The sequence below is a fragment of the Giraffa tippelskirchi genome, chromosome 10 (assembly GCF_054371585.1).
Source record: "Giraffa tippelskirchi isolate mGirTip1 chromosome 10, T2T-mGirTip1v1.2.pri, whole genome shotgun sequence".
Classification (NCBI taxonomy): domain Eukaryota; kingdom Metazoa; phylum Chordata; class Mammalia; order Artiodactyla; family Giraffidae; genus Giraffa; species Giraffa tippelskirchi.
The window spans coordinates 1,129,570-1,152,969 of NC_137284.1; the positions used below are offsets into that span (position 1 = coordinate 1,129,570).

General features: G+C 59.4%; 1 protein-coding gene across 5 annotated transcripts in view; it reads right to left on the minus strand.

Moving 5' to 3' along the window:
* The window catches only part of MOB2 (MOB kinase activator 2), a 52,965-nt gene extending 32,725 nt beyond the window's left edge, over nt 1-20,240 (minus strand). For 3 of the 5 annotated variants that reach the window (XM_081536594.1, XM_081536593.1, XM_081536592.1), the window contains exon 1: nt 20,161-20,240. In XM_081536594.1, coding sequence (XP_081392720.1) covers nt 20,161-20,177 — 17 coding nt within the window. In that variant the 5' untranslated portion in view covers nt 20,178-20,240. Of the gene's footprint in view, nt 1-19,459; nt 19,674-20,160 lie in introns of those variants that run through there. The other 2 variants (XM_081536596.1, XM_081536591.1) reach the window with 2 other exon arrangements.
* Between the last annotated feature and the right edge of the window lie 3,160 nt (nt 20,241-23,400).

The following is a 23,400-nucleotide window of genomic DNA, read 5'->3' on the forward strand; positions in this document are numbered from 1 at the left end:
GAGAGTCTGCTGCGCGGCGGTGTGGCCGGCACACGCGGCGGTGTGGCCGGCACTGGGGCCTGCGACAGCGCTGCAGACCGTCGTAAGAAAAGCCGAGCTGTGCCTAAAAACAGAGCCGATGGGAAACGCTCTCCAAGCATGATGCCCTCAAGTGAGCTCAATGAATCTGTGTCTTCACAGGCTGGCCGTGAACTTCAAATGAAGGCTGTTCTTTTTAGAGCTGCTTTTCAAGTTCTACTCCAGACAGTTATTCAAAGTGTCCACTTGATGAATAGATGCCCTTCCCAAACACGCCTTACAGAACTGACACACCAACACCCCGGACCGCTATCCAGCTTGCCACCCGGGTGCCGTGGCTCCCTTTCTGTGTCCGTCTCAGACTCCAGCATGACACTGGGCCTGCATTTCCCAGGCCTGCAGTTCTCCAGATCCAGTGGGTTTAGTGGTTTAAGAGTCAAGACAGGTTGACGAGAAAAACCTCGAGCTGGGGAGCAGGCCCGCCCGGGGCCTTCCTGCTGTACCTGTTCCTGCCCATCTTCCCCTCCAGGAGCCTCGGCTCAGCTTCCAGTCTGGTGCTGGCCACGGGTGCTGGGGCAGCGGATCTGCCTGCTCTGAGTCAGGCTCCCCGCTCCTGGTCTCCTTGGATCTGGAGCCCTCCAGAGACCCAACCCCAGCCTCTCACCCAGGGAGACCCTGCCTGTCCCACACAGATGATCAAACTCCTGCTGCCCCGAACCCAGGGCCCACGGCAGGTCAGGAAGCTTTGTGACCACGGCTGCCCCAAGCAGAGCAGGCAGGTGGGAAACAAGACTGCTGTTCATGCGGAGAAAGAGGAAGCTGAGGTGAGGGGACAACAGGGACACCTGTGCTGGCTCTGAGGCCAGTCCCCCCACGCGACTCCCTCCACGGGCAGAGAAGGTGCTCGGCGCCCCCTGCTGACGTCCTCAGGGAGGGATTCTGAAACAGGAGCACAGAGGCAATCACAGGAAACGTCTCGGTGCATAAAGGAATCCATGGCTGAGGATGTGATAAGCAGCGGTAACCCCAGGAAGGAGAGCCACTGGGTCCACTCCTCATCCCCCACAGGCAGGCCCAGCCCAGGGGCGGTGTGAGGCTGGGCCTTCAGCCTAGAGCAGAAGGCAGTGCAGCCCACCTGACCTTGCAGAAGAGGCGGGGCACGGCGGACCCGTACGCCCAGGCCCTCACAGGGGGCGTGAGAAGGCTGCCACCGGGCACGGCCACCAGGCCAGCCACTGAGGTCGATCACATGACGGGGCGGCTCAGTGAGTGGAGAGAGCAAGGACGGGCAAGGGGCTCCGTCAATGCCAGGGAGCCCGCCATGAACACAGGTGCCGGGAGAGCACGGAGGCGTCAGGCTCAGGTGGACCCCGACGCGGTGAGGTCTGGCGGTGTGGCCGTCCAGCCAGGGCCAACCCCCCACAGCTCCTTTCCGAGAGGGAGCCTGGCTGGGGGAGGCCAACCCAGCCCAAGTTTGTCAGTGCCGATAACAGAAGTGAGACCCTAAGCACAGAACTAAAAAAGCCACCCAACATATACAGACACACACACAGAAGAAAACTATTTAAAAAGAGGTCAAGAGAAAGGGTGATGGGTGGAATGTGACCCAAAGTTATTAAAAACAACATAGAGAACTCCCTTGGTGGCACAGAGGGTAAGAGTCCCCCTGCCAGTGCAAGAGACGCAGCTCTGACTGCTGACTCAAGAGGATCTCAGATTCCGAGGGGCAACTAAGCCCGTTCGTCAGCTCCTGAGCCTGCGCTCCGGAGCCCGGGAGCCACAGCTCCTGAGCCTGCGCCCCAGAGCCCAGGGGGGCCTCAGCTTCTGAGCCTGCGCCCCGGAGCCCAGGGGCCTCTGCTCCAGAGCCTGCGCTCGGGAGCCCGGGGGCCACAGCTCCTGAGCCTGCGCCCCGGAGCCCGGGGGCCTCGGCTCCTGAACCTGCGCCCCGGAGCCTGGGGGCCTCGGCTCCTGAGCGCACGTGCTGCAACTGCTGCAGCCCGCACCCCTACAGCCAGATCTCTGCACAGGAGACAACACTGTGAAGAGAAGCCTGCACACGCGACCAGAGTGGCCTGCAGTCGCCACAACGAGAGAAGCCCAAACACAACAACGAGGACCCAGCGCAGTCAGAAGTAAGCTTGAAAGTAAATACATGTCGTTTTTAAGTTGAGCTCTTTCAAAAAATAAAGACAACACAGAGAATGAATAAGTAAGAATTAGAACAGCCTCTATACCAGGAGAGCGTGCCAGAAAGATCTACTGAAAATAAAAACTATCACCTATAATCCCAAAATTGATTTAAAAATTAGGAAAATTTAAAAAGCCAGGACAGAAACAACAATAATCATGAATCAGAATTACAGATTCAGACCGACAGCAGAGAACCGTTATCTATCATCACAACCTCCTGGAGAGAAGCCCACCCCAGCGACAATGAACCCCCAGACATGACTGAGGGGTGGCCAGGAAGCCCGCTGCTCCCACCCCTGCTTTCAGCATCGCATTGTGTTGGCAGGAGAGTCCCCTGTCCAGACAAGGAGGAGTCAAGGGGCTCGGTCAGCAGGTGACTGAGCGCCTGGCTCCTCAGCATGGTGAGAGACGGCTACAGAATGGGCCAGGCAGTCCGTGAAAGCCCTGGGCCCTGCAGTGGAATGGGGAGGGCCAGCGTGACTCCAAGGCACCTTCAGTCTTTCCACGCATTGTCTGTTCCCCGGGAAGTCCCAGAGACGATGACCATCCCAAAGCAGTGGGCGCCCCTGGCACCTGGAATGTGGTCTCTACAAGCCATTCCCACCACAAGAGACCAGGGCCCCCTAGAGGAAAGGCGGGCTCCAGCCGGGGCTTCGCTGTCACAGCAGAGAGCAGGGATGCTCTCTGAAGCCCCCAAAGCCCTTGTCACGAGACCTGGAACCAGCTTGAATCAGCGCCCAGAGGCCAGGTGGGGCAAAGCAACCGCCAAGGAGGGTCAGAGCTGCGGCGACTCCAAGACCGAGCCTGCCTTAGTCCACGACTTCCCAGTGACATGTGCACTTTAGACCGTCTTGGCTACTCGAAGGCGCTATAGAATCAACACTTAATTCTGAGAGCTGGTAAGCAGAGGCAAGGAATCAGGCATTTATCCGGACTCGCATCTGTTAATGTGGGCTAACCAAAGGGCTGACAGGAGAAAGTGTCTCCTCAGAGGCATCACGGCCAGAGCCCCTGTGCTCCAGGCCGCCCCCACGCTGGCGTGCGGCCTTCGTCACTGTGTCTACACCCCGGAAAGGTGAAGGCTCACAGCTGCTCTCTCCTTTCACGCCGTGGGGAGAGAGCACAGGGAACAGAAGTGTGTGCCCAGCTCCGACCTGGGAGGTGAGCGGGGACCACAGAGAGACCGTGAGCTCCACTCAGAGAGATCTACGTCAGGCTTTTCAGATCGCACTCTCATCCTGCGCGAGGCCACTGCGAGAAACCAGCACCGCCTCTCGCCATCGCCTCTGAGCGCAGAGGAAGGCCCTGGGCCCGGACGGCCCAGAGGGCACCTGGGGCGAGAGGCAGCGCCTCACCCGCCTGCCAGCTCTCGAGAGGCTGCAGGCGTGTCTCCCTCTGCCCAGCCCCCGGTCATCCAGGGCGGCTGAGCCAGGGGAGGCAGCAAGCTGCCCCGTCCTGAGCTGCCATGGAGCCCAGCACACGGCCCGGCTCCCTTCAGAGTGGCTGTCACACCTCAGACCCCAGAAGTTCACAGGAAGCTCTGCAGGGCGCGGTCCTCACTCACACCACACGGGACACACCAAAGAGGCGGCCTCGGCTCCCCTCCAAGGCAGAGGGCCAGGCAGACCTGTCTCAGCAGAGGCCCTGGTCGAGGGCAGGCTGCTGTGTGGGGAGGGCCGTGTGGTCTCTCTGGGATGCCAGCATGAAGCTGGGGGGTGGCAGCAGGGGGACGGGGTGCACGCTGCCGTGGGCACCTCCCCAGGCCGGCCCCAGAGGCTGACTCACAGACGTGAGCCCCCCCCCACCTGCCTCCAGAGGGATGGCCGGAGGGGGCCAGACGCTGCAGGAGCACGGGGGCCGGGGACGCGGGCGGGGCCCTTCTGGGCACATCTGGCCACTCTGGCAGAGAAGCAGGGAAGAACGAGACGCTGAACACGGGACGGACGGAGAAACTGCCACTGGGTCCACCAGGTTCTGGAAACCTGTGAGCCCGCGCCCCACCAGGACACATGTAAGATCTCTACTGGGAGGGTCGCCAGGGGGTCATGTGAGGTCTGCCGGGAAAGGAAGCTCGCTGGAGCAAAGCCTGTCCAGAGATGCCAGTGGACACTGGCCCCCTGACCTCACAACCAGGTCAAGGGGCTCTAATGCCACCATCCAGAACTCCAGAACAGGGGCAGGGCCTGCAGACAGGAGTCAGTCTTCTCTTGTAAACAACTTCAACCTAAACACTCCAGAATCAGCAGAGACAAAAAGGAAGGATCTTGCTGATTTTCATCAACAGAGGGTGCTTTCAAAATCCTTCAGTAAGAAACAGGTTGAGTCGCTCACGCAGCCGATGTCTATATGGGGACCTGTCTTGTTGAAGAAGGGATAGGCTACCCACTCCAGTATTCCTGGGCTTCCCTGGTGGCTCAGCTGGTAAAGAATCTGCCAGCAATGCAGGAGACCTGGGTCCCATCCCTGGGTTGCGAAGATCCCCTGGAGAAGGGAAAGGCCACCCACTCCAGTATTCTGGCCTGGAGAATTCCATGGACAGTCCACGGGGTTGCAAAGAGTCAGACACAACTGAGCGCCTTTCACTTCCCTGTCACTTGTTTCCCAGCTTCTCTGCCTCTGGCCCTGGAGCAGCAGCCTGGCTTCTGGCAGCCTCTCCTCCCTGTTTGGTCCACACTGCCCTGCGCCTCAACCCGAGTAGGGCTTCGGCCCACGTCTCAGGAAGGCTGGAGCCGAAACACGTGCACACTAAGGGCACAGGTACTGCCTTTACCCCCAGGGCATTTCCGTACATGTGCTTGTCCAGCTGCATGAGGCCAGCAGAGATGGGCAGCCTCGCGTCGTGGATGGCCCCTCGACTACAGCCACGAGCAGCGTGGCCAGGCTCTCTCTCAGGGGCCTGGGCACATCCTCCCCTGCCAGGAGTCCCCTGCCCGTTTCCCTGTTCTCTGACGGGGTCTGGACGTGCCTTCTGTCGGGGCCGCGTGCACCACACCTCCCCAGGTGGCTGGCCTCCCCCTCTGTAGGGGTCTCTGTGCACACGCACGTGCCGCGTTTCTCTCTCCGTTCGCCCAGAGATTGACACTCACGCTGCTTCCGTAACTTGGCAACCGTGCCCAGTGCGGCAGTGCACACGGGGGTAGAGAACTCTCCTCAAGAGAACGACTTCCTTCAGACACACTCCTAAAAGCGGGCTCCTGCCTCACACATTCGTTCCATTTCCCGTTTCTTGAGGAGCCTCCGCGCCATTTTCCATGGTGGCTGTGCCAGTTGACAGTCCCACCAACCTTGCACCAAGTGTTTCTTTCCTCCACATCTGCACCAACTCTTGAGACCTCTTGTCTTTTTTATGATGACCATTCTGACGGGTGAGGTGATATCTCAGTGTGGTTTTGACTTGCATTTTCCTGAAGATTAGTGACACTGAGCATCTTTTCATGTGCCTGTTGGCCATCTATGTGTTTCCTTTGGGAAATGTCTATTTAGGTCTTTTGCACTCCTTAGTTCATGGTATATTTTGGATATGAACCCCATATCAGATGGGTGGTTTGCTAATATTCTCTTCCATTCCCTAGGCTGTCTTTTCATTTGTTGATGGTCTCCTTTGCTGCACAGAAGGTTTTGATTTAATGTAGCCCCACTTATTTTTGCTTTTGTTGCCTTTCCTTTTGATGTCAAATGCAAAAAAAAAAATCATCACCAAGACCGATGTCAACATCCTGTCTATATTTTCTTCTGCAAGTTTTACAATTTCACATGTTAGGTTCAAATCTTCAATCCACTTTAAGTCCATTTTTTGTGTGCAGCAAAAGACAGCGGTCCAGGTTCTTCTGCATGTGTGCGTCGTTTTCTCAGTAATATTTATTAAAGAGACCATCTTCTGCCCAGTGTATGCTCTTGGCTCCTCTGCTGAGACTTAACTGACCGTATACACACGGATTCTTTTTCTGGGCTATGTATTCTGTTCAATTGATCTACATATTTTTTATGCCAGTACCACACTGTTTTGATTATTGCAGCTTTATAACATGGTTTCAAATCATTGCATGTGATATCTCCAACTTTGTTCTTTTTCATAATTGCTTTGGGGTCTTCTGTGTTTTCATACAAATTCTACAATTATTTTTTATATTCTTGTGAAAAATGCCATTGGAATTTTGATAGTGATTCTACTGAATCTCTAGGTTGCTTTGGATAGTGTGGACATTTTAACCATATTAGTTCTTCCAATCCATGAACACAGAATATCTTTTATGATGTCTTATAATTTTCAACATACAAACTTTTCATCTCCTTAGTCTATTCATAAATACTTTATTCTTTTTGATGTTACTGGAAATGGGATCATTTTCCTATTTTTCTCTGGCCATGCCACGTGGCATGCAGGATCTCGGCTCCTCCACCAGGGACCAGCCCCGTGCTCCTCGGGTGGGAGCCCAGAGTCCAACCACCGACTGCCAGGCAAGTCCCCTCAATTTCTCTAACAGATAGGGCAAGCATCTTTAAGAAAATGGCTGGGAGGCTCAATCCTTGCCCTCATTTGTGTCTGGGCCCTGAAGCTGGAGGTCAAATATTCTAAAAGCCCGGGACCAGAAAGCCACACAGGAGTCAGGCAGGCAGACGGGAGGTTCTCCAAGCCAAGGAGATGGCGTGAGCACAGGCCAGGGGTTTCGGCTGAAGATGGTGCGTCAGAGGCTCAGTGCAATGGGCACCTGTGGTTGGGGGTGGGGGATGGAGGGAGACGAGGACTCCATCCCTCAGACAAGGGGGTCCAGAAGGTCTTCTAAGCAGGAGTACGACATGCTCAGTACTCTGCTGGCTTGTGGAAGATGCGAACCAAAGATAAAGTCATAAGCTCCCCAATCCCATCCATGGGTGCCTGGGTCTAGGAGAGCCTGAGGTCCTGGAGCTGGGTCAGCCCAGGGAACCATGGGCCCGCCTGGAGGGAGCCCAGGAAGTCCTGACCCTGGTGTGGTCACACCGCCCACAGGTGACTTCTGGGTCAGGTCCCGTGGCCAGGGCTGTGGGCCGTGCAAGCAGTCAGGACCCTGCCTGCTCCAGCACAGGCTCTAGACCCAGACACAAAGGCCAGGGTGCAGTCTCTAACCCAGACCCCTCCAAACCTCATTTCAGGGGACATTTTATTATTTTCATTGGAAACCAAGTGACCCAGATTTCTGAGAAAAACATGAGAGGTGGAAAACTGTAGCACTACCTGTGAACTGCTCCTGGTGGGTCACTCAGCTCCCGGAGGACAGGAGGGGCCCGTGATCACCGCTGCTCTCCCATCTGCTGTGCTACCGGGAGGACCCTGTGACCCCAATTACAGCCAATCAGCAGAAAGCTTGGGACATCTACAGGCCCAGTGTCCTGATGCTAGCTGATTCCTTAAGGCCCACGGATGCTGTGAAAACACAGCTGTGCACCCAACCCTGATCTCCCCTCCCTGCTGGGCAGGCGCAGGGCAAGGGCACTGTGGAGATGTGGTCACCATGACCCTCGCAGCAGAGCCTGTTCCTACAACGCAGCCACCGCTGCAGGCACGACAGGAACAGACACCAGGACATGGCCTCCTACCAGCGAGGTGCCACAGCCCCAGGGGGAAGCGGCGGGGCTAGACTACGGCCTGGAGACCTGGCAAAGCAGCCACGGTCAGCTGGCGGCAGACAGAGGGCTGGAGCCCAGAGGCAGGGCCTCTGACCACCACGTGCAGGGCCAGCCACGCCGGCCCCAGGTCAGCCCTGTGCCCACGGGTCCTGGCTGTGCTGACAGGAGCAGGCCGGCCTGAGGTGGGGAGGAGGCTGACCGCAGACTCCGTCAGGCCCCTGCTGCTCCATAATGAAAGGGTCCACACAGGTCCCATGAGCACGCCTGCACCCCAGGGAGGGCTCCAGCTAGGAGGGGAGCTGGAACTGCCTCAGCCCCCGAGCGGGGGGCAGGGGGCCTGGGCTGGCACTGTGCATGCCCCTGCCCCCATACCGTCTGGATGGCCACGTGGGCCTGGCAGGACCCCAGCTCGATGGCTGGGCAGGGCCCTAGATGGCGCTGAGTGGACATGAGCTCCACAGAGGCCCTGGGTGCACAGGTCCCACAGCAGGTGGTGGGCTGCGCCCTTACATGGCGCCATCGCACAAGAGAGCGGACATCTGAGTGAACCAGGGCCCGCTGTCTTCCTGGTGGCAGTTCAGACTCAGGGCCCGCAAACCACCAATGCTCCCACCTATACCCACACGTCCAATGAGGAGGCAACACACAGGAAGAAATGATACAGAGCACAAGGCACCCCAACATCTCCACGGCCTCGCACAAGCTAGGGTTCACGGGTCCTTCCTGCCTGGTGAGGCTGATGAGCGTACATCATTAAAACCCGGCTACACTCGGTTGGCCTGGGAGGAAGTGCACGAAAGCCAGCAAGGTCACAACAAGAGGACACATTTATTTTTGTATGAATATAAACGCCAGAGTTCTCAACAGAACTCAGCTGAGCCCAGCACTTCTTCAGCCAAAAAGGTAGGAGGCCTTCCAGCAGGAACAAGAGAATGTACTTGAAAACAAGGGTTTTCATCACAAAGCATTTTCAACCCCTGCTGCAGGCCCACGTCCGGAGAAGCGCCTGGGTCTCCATCATAACAGCGCAGAGCCACGTGGGGGCACTCTGCAGGCAGCACCCCCAGACCCGGGCCTCTGCACGGGGCACACGGACCCAACCCGACGTCCTGCTTCCAGGAGGCGGGAGTGGGCCGGGCAGGGAAGGCGGGGACAGCCTGTGATGACAGGCGGGACCCACAGGACCTCCGCCGCGTAGCCCGGCACTTTCAATGCTTGGTGGGCGTGAGCACGTCCACGTCCCGGAAGCTAGTGAACATGACCGCGGTCACGAGAACACCTGCCACACAGCAGGTGCCTCGCAGAGAACTCCCAGCCAGAACCAGTCTGCAGGGCTGGGCCTGGAGCCTCCCCACAGGGTGCCAGGGCTCAGGGAGCAGCCGTGACCCCGAGCTGACTTCAGGGTGGGGTGGGAGCGAGTCCCGCTCCTGGCGCCTCTCCCGGGACCAGAGCCCGTGGGGCCGACACCCCGAGGCCAGCTGCCCTGGTGCCCACCTGCTCCTGGGCCGCGGGAGCGAGGCCACCTGTGCTCTGGGAGAGAAGAGCATCCTGGAAGGGAAGCCACACGTTCCTGCTGCAGCCAGAGGCACGCCTCCTCTCGGGGGAGGGACAGGGCCCTGTCCTGGGAAAAAGCCGTGGCCCAGTGGCCCCCAGCGCACACCCAGAGCCGGGGATGCTCAGGAAGATGGGCAGCCCCGGCCCTGCACGCCCCCGGATGCCACGCTGCCAGCTGGACAAGGAAGGACGTTCACAACGCCAACTGCCCCACACTCCCAGCAAGAAGGTCCTCCGAGAAGACGTGGTCCTCCCAGAGAGTCATCCCGCGCCCGGGCAGGGAGGGACAGGTGAGGGAGAGGCAGGGCAGCCTGGGGCAGCCACAGCGTTTTCTTCTTTTGAGTCCTTGTTTGTTCATTCATCACCTTCAAAAGGACAGAGGACCAGGAAGCTGGCAGTGAGGTGTCCACGGGTCTCTCCCTCGGGACAGCTCAGCCCTGCCTCCCACTGTTGCTCCCAACACCCAGGAGGGGCCGGGGACTGCGTGAGCTCACCTGGGCTCCCCGGAGGACCACACTGCCCCGGGCTCTCCGTGCGCCCTGCGCCTGCCCCCTGCCATCTTCTCCATGGCCCCAGGGACCAGAGGCGGCCTGGACTGGGAGCCACACTCTGTGAGGGCAGCGAGACCAGAATTTCTTTCCCAACAGAATCAGCTAAATGGCACGCACAGTCCCAACACACACAGCCAGGAAGGAGAGGACAGGGTGCACGAGCTCCGATCCATCCCTAGGCTGTGTGTGTCTGTGTGTGTGTGTACACACGTGCGCACGTGTACACACAGCCAGGAAGGAGAGGGCAGGGCGCACAAGCTCCGGTCCATCCCTAGGCTATGTGTGTGTGTGTGTGTACATACGTGCGCACGTGTACACACAGGAAGGAGAGGGCAGGGCGCACAGGCTCCGGTCCACCCCAAGGCTGTGTCTGTGTGTGTGTGTGTGTGTGTGTGTACACACATACACATGTGCACACACACCCAGGAAGGAGAGGGCAGGGCGCACAGCTCTGGTCCAGCCCTAGGCCCTGCCCAGTGTGCAGCCCGCAGACACACACACGTACACTCGAGCCCCGGCTCTCTCGGCCTGGACACAGGCACACACAGCTGCCCCTCGGGGTTCCTGGTCAGGTTCCTGCACGGCTGCACCCACTCTCCTCTTGGCAGCAGAGCCCGCGCCCAAGGGAGACAGCACCCTTAGCTGGGACCTAGCACCTCCCAGTTCCTGTCTCTGCTCCTACCTGTCTCTTTAAGAACAAGTCCCAGTCACCCTAACATGGGATCAGACCCCCTTAAAATACTGAGCCGCCAGAAGGACCGCACGTTTCTGTGATGACCAGGTAAAACTTGTCATAGCCCGGCTGGGAAGTACCGATTCATCTGCCGTACCCATCAGACGCTGCACCTTCAGATTTCCCTTTATTTGGTCGTTAAAAATTCTGCAAATGGAAAAAAATTGAATTTCCTGGTAGACTGTGGAAACACACCTGCAACAGTTGTTTGCTCAAAAAGATAAAGAAGTTTTAGAAAGATGAAGTTATGAAGTTGTTTTGTTCCACTACCTGAAAAATGGCAGAAGGCAGTGGAACAAAACGGTTCAATAAAGTTCTGGCTGAAAATTAAAAACTGTGTTTTTTATTAATATTTAAAAACTGAAGGAACTTTTTGGCCAACATAACAGCAAGGACTCACCTCAGTCATAAGAAACCAGACGGCTCTGCAAATAGTAGGCCCGTGAGCGACAACAGAGGCCCAAGCGCCCAGCCCAGCCAGAGAACAGGCCCGCTCCCGCCTCCACGGCTGACGCAGACCAGCACCTTCCCCACCCACGCCCAGCAGCACTCCTGCCCACCGGGAGCCAGCCGCACCCCCAGCCGGGGCACAGCTCCAAGCCCTGCCCAACTGGAAGGTGAGATGGCTCCAGGCTGAGCCCCGCTGGCAGGCGGCCCACTCCTGGGGCCGCGGCAAGGCCAACAGGAGGATCCCTTACCTGACCCAGGGCCCAGGCCCTGCTACCAATGCACCAGGCCCTGTGGAGCCAAAAATGGGTGCAAGTCAGTGCTGGCCCACACAGACGCAGGCTCATAAACAAGGAAAGCAACTTGGCACCAGCCCGCTTGGGGTCTCCAGATCTCTTCATGGCATCAACGCGAGGCCACAGGAAACAACCTGAAACTCGGCAGCTCAAGTCCCTGAGAGACTCAGAGGCTCAGTCTCCAGAGGGCTGACAGTGCCCCTAAGAGAGCCCTCCGGTCCTAACCAACATTTGGCACATGAGGACCCGAGACGAATGCCAACCTCCCCAGTCCTCCTGGGCAGCCTCTGTACCAGGGGCCTCTGGGCTGTGTGGAACCACACCCCTCACCCAGCATGGCAAGGAAACTGGCTCCTTCCCATTTCTAAGGGTGGGACGGGGAATGAAGGATTTTATGAAGGCCGTGCAGTGCAGACAAACCTAGACAGTGTATTAAAAAGCAGAGACATCACGTTGCTGACAAACATCCGTCTAGTCAAAGCTATGGTTTTTCCAGTAGTCATGTACAGATGTGAGAGCCGGACCATAGGGAAGGCTGAGTGCCGAAGAACTGATGCTTTGGACTGTGGTGCTGGAGAAGACTCTTGAGAGTCCCTTGAACAGCAAGATCAAAGCAGTCAATCCTAAAGGAAGTCAACCCTCCACATTTACTGGAAGGACTGCTGCTGAAGCTGAAGCTTCGCTCCTTTGGCCACCTGATGTGAAGAGACAACTCAATGGAAAAGATCCTGATGCTGGAAAGACTGAGGGCAGGAGGAGAAGGGGACACAGAGGATGAGATGGTTGACTGACTCAAAGGACATGAGTTTAAGCAAACTCCGGAAGATAGTCAAGGAGATGGAAGCCTGGTGTACTGGAGTCACAGGGTCACCAAACGTCAGACACGACTTAGCGACTGAACAACAGTAAAGGCCACAAACCGGGTCCCCCCACCCAGCCAGCTCCCCGCCCTCCACTCCCAGCCCCTGGCAGCCGTTAGGGCCTGAGGAGGGGAGCTCACCCAAACCACTGAGAAGCACGAAGGCCTCTGAGCGGGCGCAGCGAAGGGCCTGTCCAGAGGGAGCAGGGAGCCATCGGAGCCCCTGTCAGGTTCCCACAGTTTCCTTCCGTTCCCAAGCCATGGCTACGGAGCCCAGCGTGCACACCCACCCGCCAAGGCGCGAGGGCTGGGAGGGGTGTGTGCCGCACGCCTAGAGACATGCTCCTCCCAGAGGGCGTCCATCCCGTGGCCACACGGAGGACCTCCGGTGACACCCCTGAGTCAGCCCAGCAGCGGGGGCAGACGAGGCCACACTCAGCTGGAGAAGCAGGGAGGACCCTCCCTGCAGCCCCAGGTGGGAGGCAGAGCCCAGCAGAGGCATCCCTACAGGAAGAGGCCCTGCTCTGGGGTCGCACAGGCTGGTAGGAAGGGGGAGGCAGCCCCCCAGAATGAAAACTGCCACTGCCCAGAGGCCTGTTTGTTTGGGAAACACCTTACTAACGGGCTTCCCAGGTGGCTCAGTGGTAACCCGCCTGCAGTGCAGGAGATGTAAGAGACTTAGGTGGGATCCCTGGATGGGGAAGATCCTGTGGAGTAGAAAATGGCAACCCATTCCAGTATTCTTGAGGGCTTCCCTGGTGGCTGAGATGGTAAAGAATCTGCTGCAATGCAGGATACCCGGGTTCGATCCCTGAGTCAGGAAGATCCCTGGGAGAAGGGAATAGTTGTGCTAAGTTGCTTCATCGTGTCCGACTCTCTGCAACCCCATGTATGGTAGCCCGCCAGGCTCCTCCGTCCACGAGACTCTCCAGGCAGGAATGCTGGAGAGGGTTGCCACTGCCTTCAGGAAGATCCCTGGGAGAAGGGAATGGTTATCCACTCCCGAATTCTTGCCTGGAGAATTCCATGGACAGACCATGGGGTCGCAAAGAGCTGGACACAATCGAGCAACTAACGCTTTCACTTTCTTTCACTAACAGGCAGCTGGGACAGGTGATAACCACTTCCTCTGCCCTCCCTCGGCGACGCCCCCAAGAACTTGGGGGACAGACCAACAGGGCCAGTCATGACCACGAGCTGGACCACACCGATGGGGGAGCTAAGCCTGGGACCTGAGTGGGCTGACGTGAGGACAGAGCCAGCAGAAAGCCATGCTGCAGGTGGCCCCGCAGCCCCAGCACGCGCCCCGGGGTGACCCGGGACAACTCTCGGTGCGGAAGGCGCGGACCCGAGGACACGCCGTCACAGCAACTTCACCTTCCATACCCGGCACCACCACCAGGGGGGAGAGGAGAGCGGACCAGGTGCACCAGCCCAGGGTCCGCGTCAGAGTGCACCAGGCACGGGCAGGGGCAGCCGGGCGGGAGGGTCAGAGACGGAGGGTGCGGTCGGCAGGGGCTGGGGTCTGGGGTCAGGCACCTGCAGAGCAGAGTCCCTGAGCCCTCGCTCTCCACTGAGTCGCCCCGAGAGCAGGGCCTGCTGTAGAAGGGCCGCCGTGCACGGGGCCCAGGGCGGCTGCTCGCCACAGGAGCATGATGGGGGTGGGAGGGACAGCGGGGACAGTGACAGGGGGGCCTGGGGGCCTGGGGTGCAGAGTCCTCACCCGCGCGCTGCACACAGGGACCGCCAAGGGCTCAGAGGGCCTTCTCCACATGGACGCAGAACACCCTCCCACCACCCGCTGGGAAGGTTACTATTCATCCTCTGCCCGTTTCACAGAGGATGAAGCTGAGGCTCTCGAAAGTGAAACAGGACATCTTGTGAAGCTGCAGTCGGGATTCAAACCCCAAACCATCCGGGCCCTGAGCCCCATTCACATCCCCCAGCTCTTAGCTCAAACAGCAACTTTTCAAAGACCCTCCAGAATCCCCACTCAATGGCTCTCGCGCAACCACCCACAGGACCCCGACCACTTCCCAGCACTGCACCCACCCTCTGGGGGAGCCCGCCAACAGCGGCAGGGGGACATCAGGCTCGGCCACTGCAGGCGAGCGCGCACAGCTGCACTTCCCATCAGCAAGGAGACTTCTTCAAAGAGGAGAAAACCAGGGGACGCGGAGAACGTGGTCGCGGCCCAAAGGCACGCGGCTCCACTCAAGGAAAGCCGCACGGCCCAGCCCCACACCGGCCCCCTCCTCATCTTAAGTGTCCACAGTCTACCCTCTGGTTCCAACTGCTTCTATCCCCTGCCCCCCGGCTGCACTCCGTGGCAGAGCCCTGCACACGGCCAGGGACGCCCCGGGCCGGGAGAAATGCTGGACAGAAAGAAAAGCAAACCTGATGAAGACACATAAGGGCAGGCCGTGCAGCCAAGTCAGCTGAGATGGCACGGCCGCCGCCTCCTCCGGACGCGGCCACTGCTGGGGGGACGCGCGTAGAAGTCGCCATTGGGCGCTGAGACCAGCTGGTGGTGCCGATGCGCTCGACACAGGCGCAGTCGGTGCCCCGCCCAGCGCACTGTGCCCCGCCTTGGCCTCCCTCTCAGACCCCGCAAACCCGTCCCGACAAAACCAAGGACATGGGCCTGGGCACAGCTGAGTTTCCAGGACACTCGGCTAGGGTGGGAAAGGCAAGGGTGGCGTGGGAAAGGCTGCTACAGGCAGAATGTCAACAGAGGCATCCGCACACAGGCGGCCGCCAGCACCCGCCCAAGAAAGCCCCTCCCAGGCCAGCATGAGCACTGGACAAGTCCGGCAGCTAGCGCCCTGGTGCCGCCCAGCTTTCCCGCATCCTGAGGCGAGGACTTGGTGAGCCCAGCGGGTGGTGACACCCGGGGCAGGGGGTGAGAAGCAAGGCCGATGGCTGGAACGGGGCGCTGCGGCCACCCCAGGAGCATCTCCCAGGCGGAATGCGGGCCCTGCCCAGCACCCACCGGGCTCCCTGCGGCTCTGCGGGGTTCCCGTCCGCCAGCCTCTCACCAGCAGCACAGCCCTGGGGACACTTCGTGCGCGGGTTCCCTGCAGACCCTCCAAACGGGAGGACGAGTGAGAAACGACGTGTCACCACCAAGTGTGCAGACACATGGGGCTCATTCCAAGAGGGCTCCGCACGGACCCCCCTGGTGGTCCGGTGGTTGAGACCCTGCCTGCCGATGCAAGGGACACAGGTTCAATCCCTGGTCAGAGGAGATCCCACAGGCCACAGGGCAACTAAGCCCCCGTGTGCCCTGCTCTCTGCAATGAGAGAAAGCCTGTGTGCAGCAACAGAGACCCAGTGCACTCAAAAATAAACAATTAAAAGAGAGAGAGAGAGAGAGCACGCTCTACCTGACCGCAGCTCTCCTTGAAGAGATCAGTACACGCGCCCAGGCCAACCGGCTGCACGCCCTGCTGCTGCCCTGGGACGGGCGGGAGGGCGTCACGCGGCTCCTGCCTGGGTGCCTTCACACGTGCCATTCCTCCTCCCAGGGACACGACCTTCCCTCTTTCCTGCTTGGAAAGCTCCTATGCACTGTCCCAAGCCACCTGCCTGGCCCTCGGCACCTCCAGTGCCAGCCCAACACAGCACAGACTATCTCCTCCATCTGATCCTGGGCTTAGGGCTCAGCCCATGCCAGACAGCAATTGCAGCAGGGCCTGGAGGTCTCCCGGAAGGAAGGGTCCAGCTCACGGCTGGCTGAAAGAGGCTGGGTCACAGCAACATCTCTCAGGACCAGCGAAAAGCAGGAAGAGTCCAGGTGTCCAGGAAGAGGCGATACACACCATCTCCACACCACGGATTATCTCTTGGCAACAAAAGGACAGCTGAGACCAGTGACAGCGCGAAGGACTTCTACGGCAGAGCTGAGTGAGCTGGTCACAGAAGACCACGTGCTATGCTGCCATTCCATCTCCGCAAAAACGGCCCGGCAGGCAGATGTGCAGACATGGACCGTAAAGCAGTCATCGCCCAGAGCTGGGGTGGGAACAGAGAGCCACTGAGCACCACGCTTCTTTCGGGGTGACCACAATGTTCTCAAACTAAACTGTGGTGATGGTCACACTTCTCTGTAATTTTACTAAAAATTACTTAATTGTACACCAAATGCAAGTAAACTTTATGGTATGTAAATTACACCTCCACGAGGCTGTTTAAGTTCAGCCTGGGTGTTCTCACGATCGGATGTGACAGTCAGCCACCGCGACATCCTCCCCAGAGGCAAACTGCCAAGGGACAGTCATCAACACTTAGTTCAGACACCCACAGAGCTGGCAACCACAGGACTGGGTCCTCTTCACTCGAGCACATGAGGCCTGTGGGCAGAGCCACTGGGCCCGAGAGGCCCCATCCGCACAGCAAACCCTAGGCACAGCCCAAGAGCGCCAAGTCCATCGCCCTCTGGAGTAAGTGACCCGTCCAGGAGGCCAATCTTCTTCGGCCAGGAGAGCCAGGAAGCCCTACCCTGCACCTCACCCACCTCCTCTGCCTCCAGGGAGGAACAGGAGGCGCCGATGTCAAGGCTGGGAGCCGCCCCAGTCAGGGGCTGGCAGGGTGCACGGGTCCCGCCCTGGCGGGCAGGTCCCTGCAAACTTCACCCTGTGGGCCCCATCAGGCAGAAGCGAAGGGAGTGCATTTCCTCTCCTGCATTCCCAGATGCTCGCTGGGACACTTCTGGAGTGGCTTTGTCAGGTAAAACATAAACCGCGCTATCGACCACTCCCAGATGCCCACCACTGCCAGTGAAGGATGGACGAAAAGGCGCCTCAAACCACCACGCTCTGTGGGGTGGGTCCCTCACTGCCCCAGCTCACGCAGCGTCTGCTCTGGGCGAGGAGGGTGCTAGCCTGTCAGCCACTGTCCGGAAAGGACAGAGCCAAGGACCACAGAAGTGACCCGCACAACAAGTCATGGCCCTTTTCAAGTTAAAAATTACTTTTGTAAAAAGAGAGGGACAAAGCTACCACGCACTGACCACAATGGCCGGCTCAACGCCAAGCAGAGGAAACGCTCAGGAAGACGGCGGATGTGAGCTGCCTGGCACAAAGCTCTCCCGCAAGTGAGCCCAGCAAAGCCCAGCAGCAAGTCGTAACACGCTGGCTTCATCTCTAGCTCCCCGAGCAGGTTTCCTGCAGACCTCCCTTTCCTCACCCACGGCAGGGAGGGCTGAAGATAAGGCTGCCAGCGTTACTCAGCAAGGCCCTGCAGTGATGGGGAAGACGCAAGTTCACAGAACGGTCTGTCAGCCGCTCCTGTGGTCAGGGTGGCGAGCAGAAGAGGAGGAGAGCACCCCATTCCCCACGCCACTTGTGACCACGCTTTGTCACTCAAGATGAATGAAGGCAAAGAAAATCCTTCTTTCGAAAAGAACAAAAAACATGAAAACTCTATTCCAAACAACCTGGTTGATAGCGAATGATGTGAATAAACAAAAATATCAAGAAATAGTAAAACACACACACACACACGTTTCCTCGATTCTTCCAGGCTGCAACCTGGCCAACTGCAGCCCCAGCACTGAGCGCATCAAAGGTGTCCGGCAGGAGCCAGGCCCTTCACCTGCCACCAGCCAGCTCTCCCCAGAGAGGTGCCAGGGGGGCGGCAGGCAGACCAGGGTGGGAGGCCCGGGGTCTGCACCGCTCACGCCCACTGTGGCTGTGAAGTCCAGGCCTCAGCAGCCTCCCACGTCACAGCAGATGCTCAGTAAACTCGTGGGAGGGACACGGGGACACCCTGGCCCTCCCAGCTCCAGTGTCCTAGGACACCCACCCTGGAAACATGTTCTCAAGACCAGAACCTGAAGACTGAGAGTGTTCTGCCTTCTTTTTTTAAGGAGCAGGGGGTTCACAGTTAAGGAGATGTGAAAGTATTCATGATTCACCAAATTCGACACGCAGTCCATCAAGTTTAAAAAGACACACACACACAGATAAGCAAACTTCATCCTAATCTCTCTCTTGAGAGCTCAAGTCACTTTAGAACTGCCTACTTTACAGCCAGGTGGCAGCGAGGGCTCCTTCCCTCTGCAGAGACCACAGAGGCAGCAGCTCCAAGACTGTCCCTTTCAAAACTGTCTTCCTCCAACACGGGCACCGGCCACCGAGCACGAGAAAATAAGTGTTCTGCTGACCTTGCCCAGATGACCACCTGTTTGCATAGTCTTGACAAGGGCCTCCAGAATAGCAGTGGTAAACTTCTGGTTGTTCACAATGGTAACAATAAAGTCCATAAAGCACAGACCTCAGACAGTTAGAAAAAACAGACTGCTGGTCAGTTTCCAGGGACAGAGTACCTGCTTCCTACAGACACGAGCACAGAATAATCACACCGACAGAATACGATCAGCTGCCTCCTCAGCAACCCCGATGATCAGGCTGGTCCCTCTGATAAGAAGGCCTGCGAATTCACCTCAGCCAATGAGTAGTCTACTCCTCTGAAACCGAGTTGCAGGAGGCCAGGTGGCCTCCAACACCATCTCTCCTGATAAGGGCAGAAAGCAAGCACCCACCATTCAAAATAAACACAGCTGTCTGCCCTCCAGTCTCGGGGCCTGTGGGTTACAAAGGCCTCCTGTGAACACCTCTGCTTACATCCACCAGTACCAGGCATTGTGCTACACGCTTTGCTGTCACCTCAGCATCCCCTTCCACAGTGCCAGGTGACAGGGACCAAGACTCCCACTTTACACATGACTTTTTAAAAGCAGGTCTGGAGAAGCAGCAACCACCTAGAGTCACACAGCTATTGAGCAGCAAGGCTGGGATGGGAGTCCCGCCTCTGCAAGAAACCAGGTGAGCGGCCTTGCCCCACGGCGCCATGCCGTCCTGGCCCCTGCGCTCTGGCTCCAGGTCCTCCCCGACACACTCAGCACCTGTCTCTGGCCTTCTGATTCCTCCCTCACGCTGTCTGGTCGCCCCTAGTCTCCCCCTTCACTAGACTGCAGCCGACCTACCAGCAGGGAAGGGTCTCATTCATCTCACGCTGACTATTCTGCCAGCACCCTGCACTCTGCCTACGCCAGCAACTGCCTGATAGACACTGACATGAAACGTACATGGGACCTTTCACCTCCCTTCCAGGACTTCGGTGTCCAGATAAGCCTTCCACCCACCCAGGCCAACAACACGGCAAGTGCTCCCTCGCTCCCACCCCGAGGCCCTAGAGTAACTACCCTGACTCCAGAGCAGCGCTGTGCACGCTAGAGCCAGGCTGACGAAGGACCGCCCAACTGGGTGAGAAGTGCCGGCCCTTCTCCATCCTCAAAAAGTGAGGAAAAAAAACAGAGAGAAAGGAAGGAAAAAAGACCGAGGCAGGTAGAATAACTTGCGGAGGACGACGTGACGTTCCGCACGTTGATCTGGCCTCCAGCAAGCCCAGCACACGCCGAGGGAGGGAGAGCCCGGCCCGGGCTCGGTGCTGATGCTTCCTTCCTACCCCGCCCTGCGGCGGCCGCCCGCGGAAGCGCCGAGCGCACCCTGCCCGCCGACCTCGCCCGGCGGACGCTGGCAGAGTTGGGTTGTTTTGCTCCTTTTAAAGGGACTGTCCTCTGCCGGCATCAATGTTATTTCTTACTTCTTACAGAAGCAAGTTCCCCGCGCTGACCGGCAAGCAGCCCCGGTCCGACCTCCCCCGCCGCCCGACAACCAGCGGCGAGGTGTGGCCGCCGGCCCCGGCCCGGCTCCCGGGATGCGGCGCTCCGCGCGAGCGCTCGACTGCAGGCCGAAAGCGGGCCCGCTCCCGGCCCGGCCCCTCGCCCGCTCCAGGGAGCCCCGGCCCCGGGCCCGACCCGGGGACGCCCCTCGACCGCCCGGTAGGATGTCCTTGACCGGGGCGGCCCGCGGCCCGGCCCGCCCGCCCCGCCGCCGGACTCACCCCATGAGCCAGTCCATGGCTGCGCGGGGCCCGCCGCGCCCGCCGCCCGACTTGCTCGGCCCTCAGCCCGCGGCGGCGGCGGCCGGAAGTAAACACTCTCCTACTCACTCCCACACGCGCGCCGCGGGCGCCGCCGGAAGTGACGCATGCGCGCTCCCTGCTGGGAAAGGTAGTCCCGGCTGCCACTGCGGCCCCGCCTGCCGGGTGCTCATCAGCCAGCGCAGGAATTTTCCCTTACTCCCTGGGACGTCCCTTCACACCCCGCTTGTCCCCTCACACTCCAGATATCCTCTCACACTTCGAATGTCTCCTCACAACCCCCGATGTCGCCTCATACGCTGCATGTCCCCTCACACCCCGGATGTTCCCTCACACCCCGGAATGTCCCCTCACACCCCAGATGTCCCCTCACACCGGCTGTCCCGTTACACCCCGGATGTCACCTCACACCGACTGTCCCCTCACATCCCGGATGTTCCCTCACACCCCGGATGTCCCCTCACACAGGCTGTCCTTTCACACCGACTGTCCCCTCACACCCTGGATGTTCCCTCACACCCCGGATGTCCCCTTACACCCTCGGATGTCCCCTCACACTCCGGATGTCCCCTCACACCGGCTGTCCTTTCACACCGACTGTCCCCTCACACCCCGGATGTTCCCTCACACCCCGGATGTTCCCTCACACCCCGGATGTCCCCTTACACCCTGGATGTCCCCTCACACCCTGGATGTCCCCTCACACCGGCTGTCCTTTCACACCGACTGTCCCCTCACACCCCGGATGTTCCCTCACACCCCGGATGTCCCCTTACACCCTGGATGTCCCCTCACACCCTGGATGTCCCCTCACACCGGCTGTCCTTTCACACCGACTGTCCCCTCACATCCCGGATGTTCCCTCACACCCCGGATGTCCCCTCACACAGGCTGTCCTTTCACACCGACTGTCCCCTCACACCCCGGATGTTCCTTCACACCCCGGATGTCCCCTTACACCCCCGGATGTCCCCTCACACCCCGGATGTCCCCTCACACCGGCTGTCCTTTCACACCGACTGTCCCCTCACATCCTGGATGTTCCCTCACACCCCGGATGTCCCCTCACACCGGCTGTCCTTTCACACCGACTGTCCCCTCTCACCCCGGATGTTCCCTCACACCCCGGATGTTCTCTCACACTCCGGAATATCCCCTTACACCCCCGGATGTCCCCTCACACCACGGATGTCCCCTCACACCGGCTGTCCTTTCACACAAGCTGTCCCCTCACACCCCGGAGGTTCCCTCACACCCGGAATATCCCCTCACACCCCGGATGTCCCCTCACACCGGCTGTCCTTTCACACCGACTGTCCCCTCACACCCCGGATGTTCCCTCACACCCCGGAATGTCCCCTTACACCCCCGGATGTCCCCTCACACCTCGGATGTCCCCTCACACCCCGGATGTCCCCTCACACCGGCTGTCCTTTCACACCGACTGTCCCCTCACACCCCGGATGTTCCCTCACACCCCGGAATGTCCCCTTACACCCCCGGATGTCCCCTCACACCCCGGATGTCCCCTCACACCCCGGATGTCCCCTCACACCGGCTGTCCTTTCACACCGACTGTCCCCTCACACCCCGGAGGTTCCCTCACACCCGGAATATCCCCTCACACCCCGGATGTCCCCTCACACCCTGGATGTCCCCTCACACCCCGGATGTCCCCTCACACTGGCTATCCTTTCACACCAGCTGTCCCCTCACACCCCGGATGTTCCCTCACACCCTGGAATGTCCCCTTACACCCCCAGATGTCCCCTCACACCCCGGATGTCCCCTCACACTGGCTGTCCTTTCACACTGACTGTCCTCTCACACTCTGGATGTTCCCTTACACCCCGGAATGTCCCCTCACACCCCGGATGTCCCCTCACACCCCGGATGTCCCCTCGCACCCCGGATGTCCCCTCACACCCACTGTCCCATTGCACCCCGGATGTCCCCTCGCACCCCGGATGTCCCCTCACACCAGCTGTCCCGTTACACCCCGGATGTCCCCTCACACCCTGGATGTGCCCTCATACTCCGGATGTCCCCTCACACCGGCTGTCCTTTCACACCGACTGTCCCCTCACACTCCGGATGTTCCCTCACACCCCGGAATGTCCCCTTACACCCCCGGATGTCCCCTCACATCCCGGATGTCCCCTCACACCCTGTATGTCCCCTCACACCCCAGATGTCCCCTCACACCCCGGATGTCCCCTCACTCCCACTGTCCCATTACACCCCGGATGTCCCCTCGCACCCTGGATGTCCCCTCACACCGGCTGTCCTTTCACACCGAGTGTCCCCTCACACTTTGGATGTTCCCTCACACCCCGGAATGTCTCCTTACACCCCCGGATGTCCCCTCACATCTGCTGTCCCGTCACACCCTGGATGTCCCCTCATGCCCCGGATGTCCTCTCACACACCCCTGATGTCCCCTCACACCCACTGTCCCGTTACACCCCGGATGTCTCCTCACACACCCCAGATGTCCCCTCACGCCCCGAATGTCCCCTCACACACCCCGGATGTCCCCTCACGCCCCGGATGTCCCCTCACACACCCCGGATGTTCCCTCACACCCTGGAATGTCCCCTTACACCCCTGGATGTCCCCTCACACTGTGGATGTCCCCTCACACACCCAGGATGTCCCCTCACACACGCTGTCCCCTCACACCGCGGATGTCCCCTTACACCCCCGGATGTCCCCTCACACCGGCTGTCCTTTCACACCGACTGTCCCCTCACACCCTGGATGTCCCCTCACACCCCGGATGTCCCCTCACACCGGCAGTCCTTTCACACCGACTGTCCCCTCACACTCTGGATGTTCCCTCACACCCCGGAATGTCCCCTTACACCCCCGGATGTCCCCTCACATCCTGGATGTCCCCTCACATCCTGGATGTCCCCTCATACCCCAGATGTTCCCTCACATCGGCTGTCCTTTCACACCAGCTGTCCCCTCACACTCCGGATGTTCCCTCACACCCTGGAATGTCCCCTTACACCCCCGGATGTCCCCTCACACCCGCTGTCCCGTCACACCCCGGATGTCCCCTCACGCCTCGGATGTCCCCTCACACACCCCGGATGTCCCCTCACACCTGCTGTCCCCTCACACCCCAGAATGTCCCCTTATACCCCTGGATGTCCCCTCACACCCCAGATGTCCCCTCACACACCCCGGATGTCC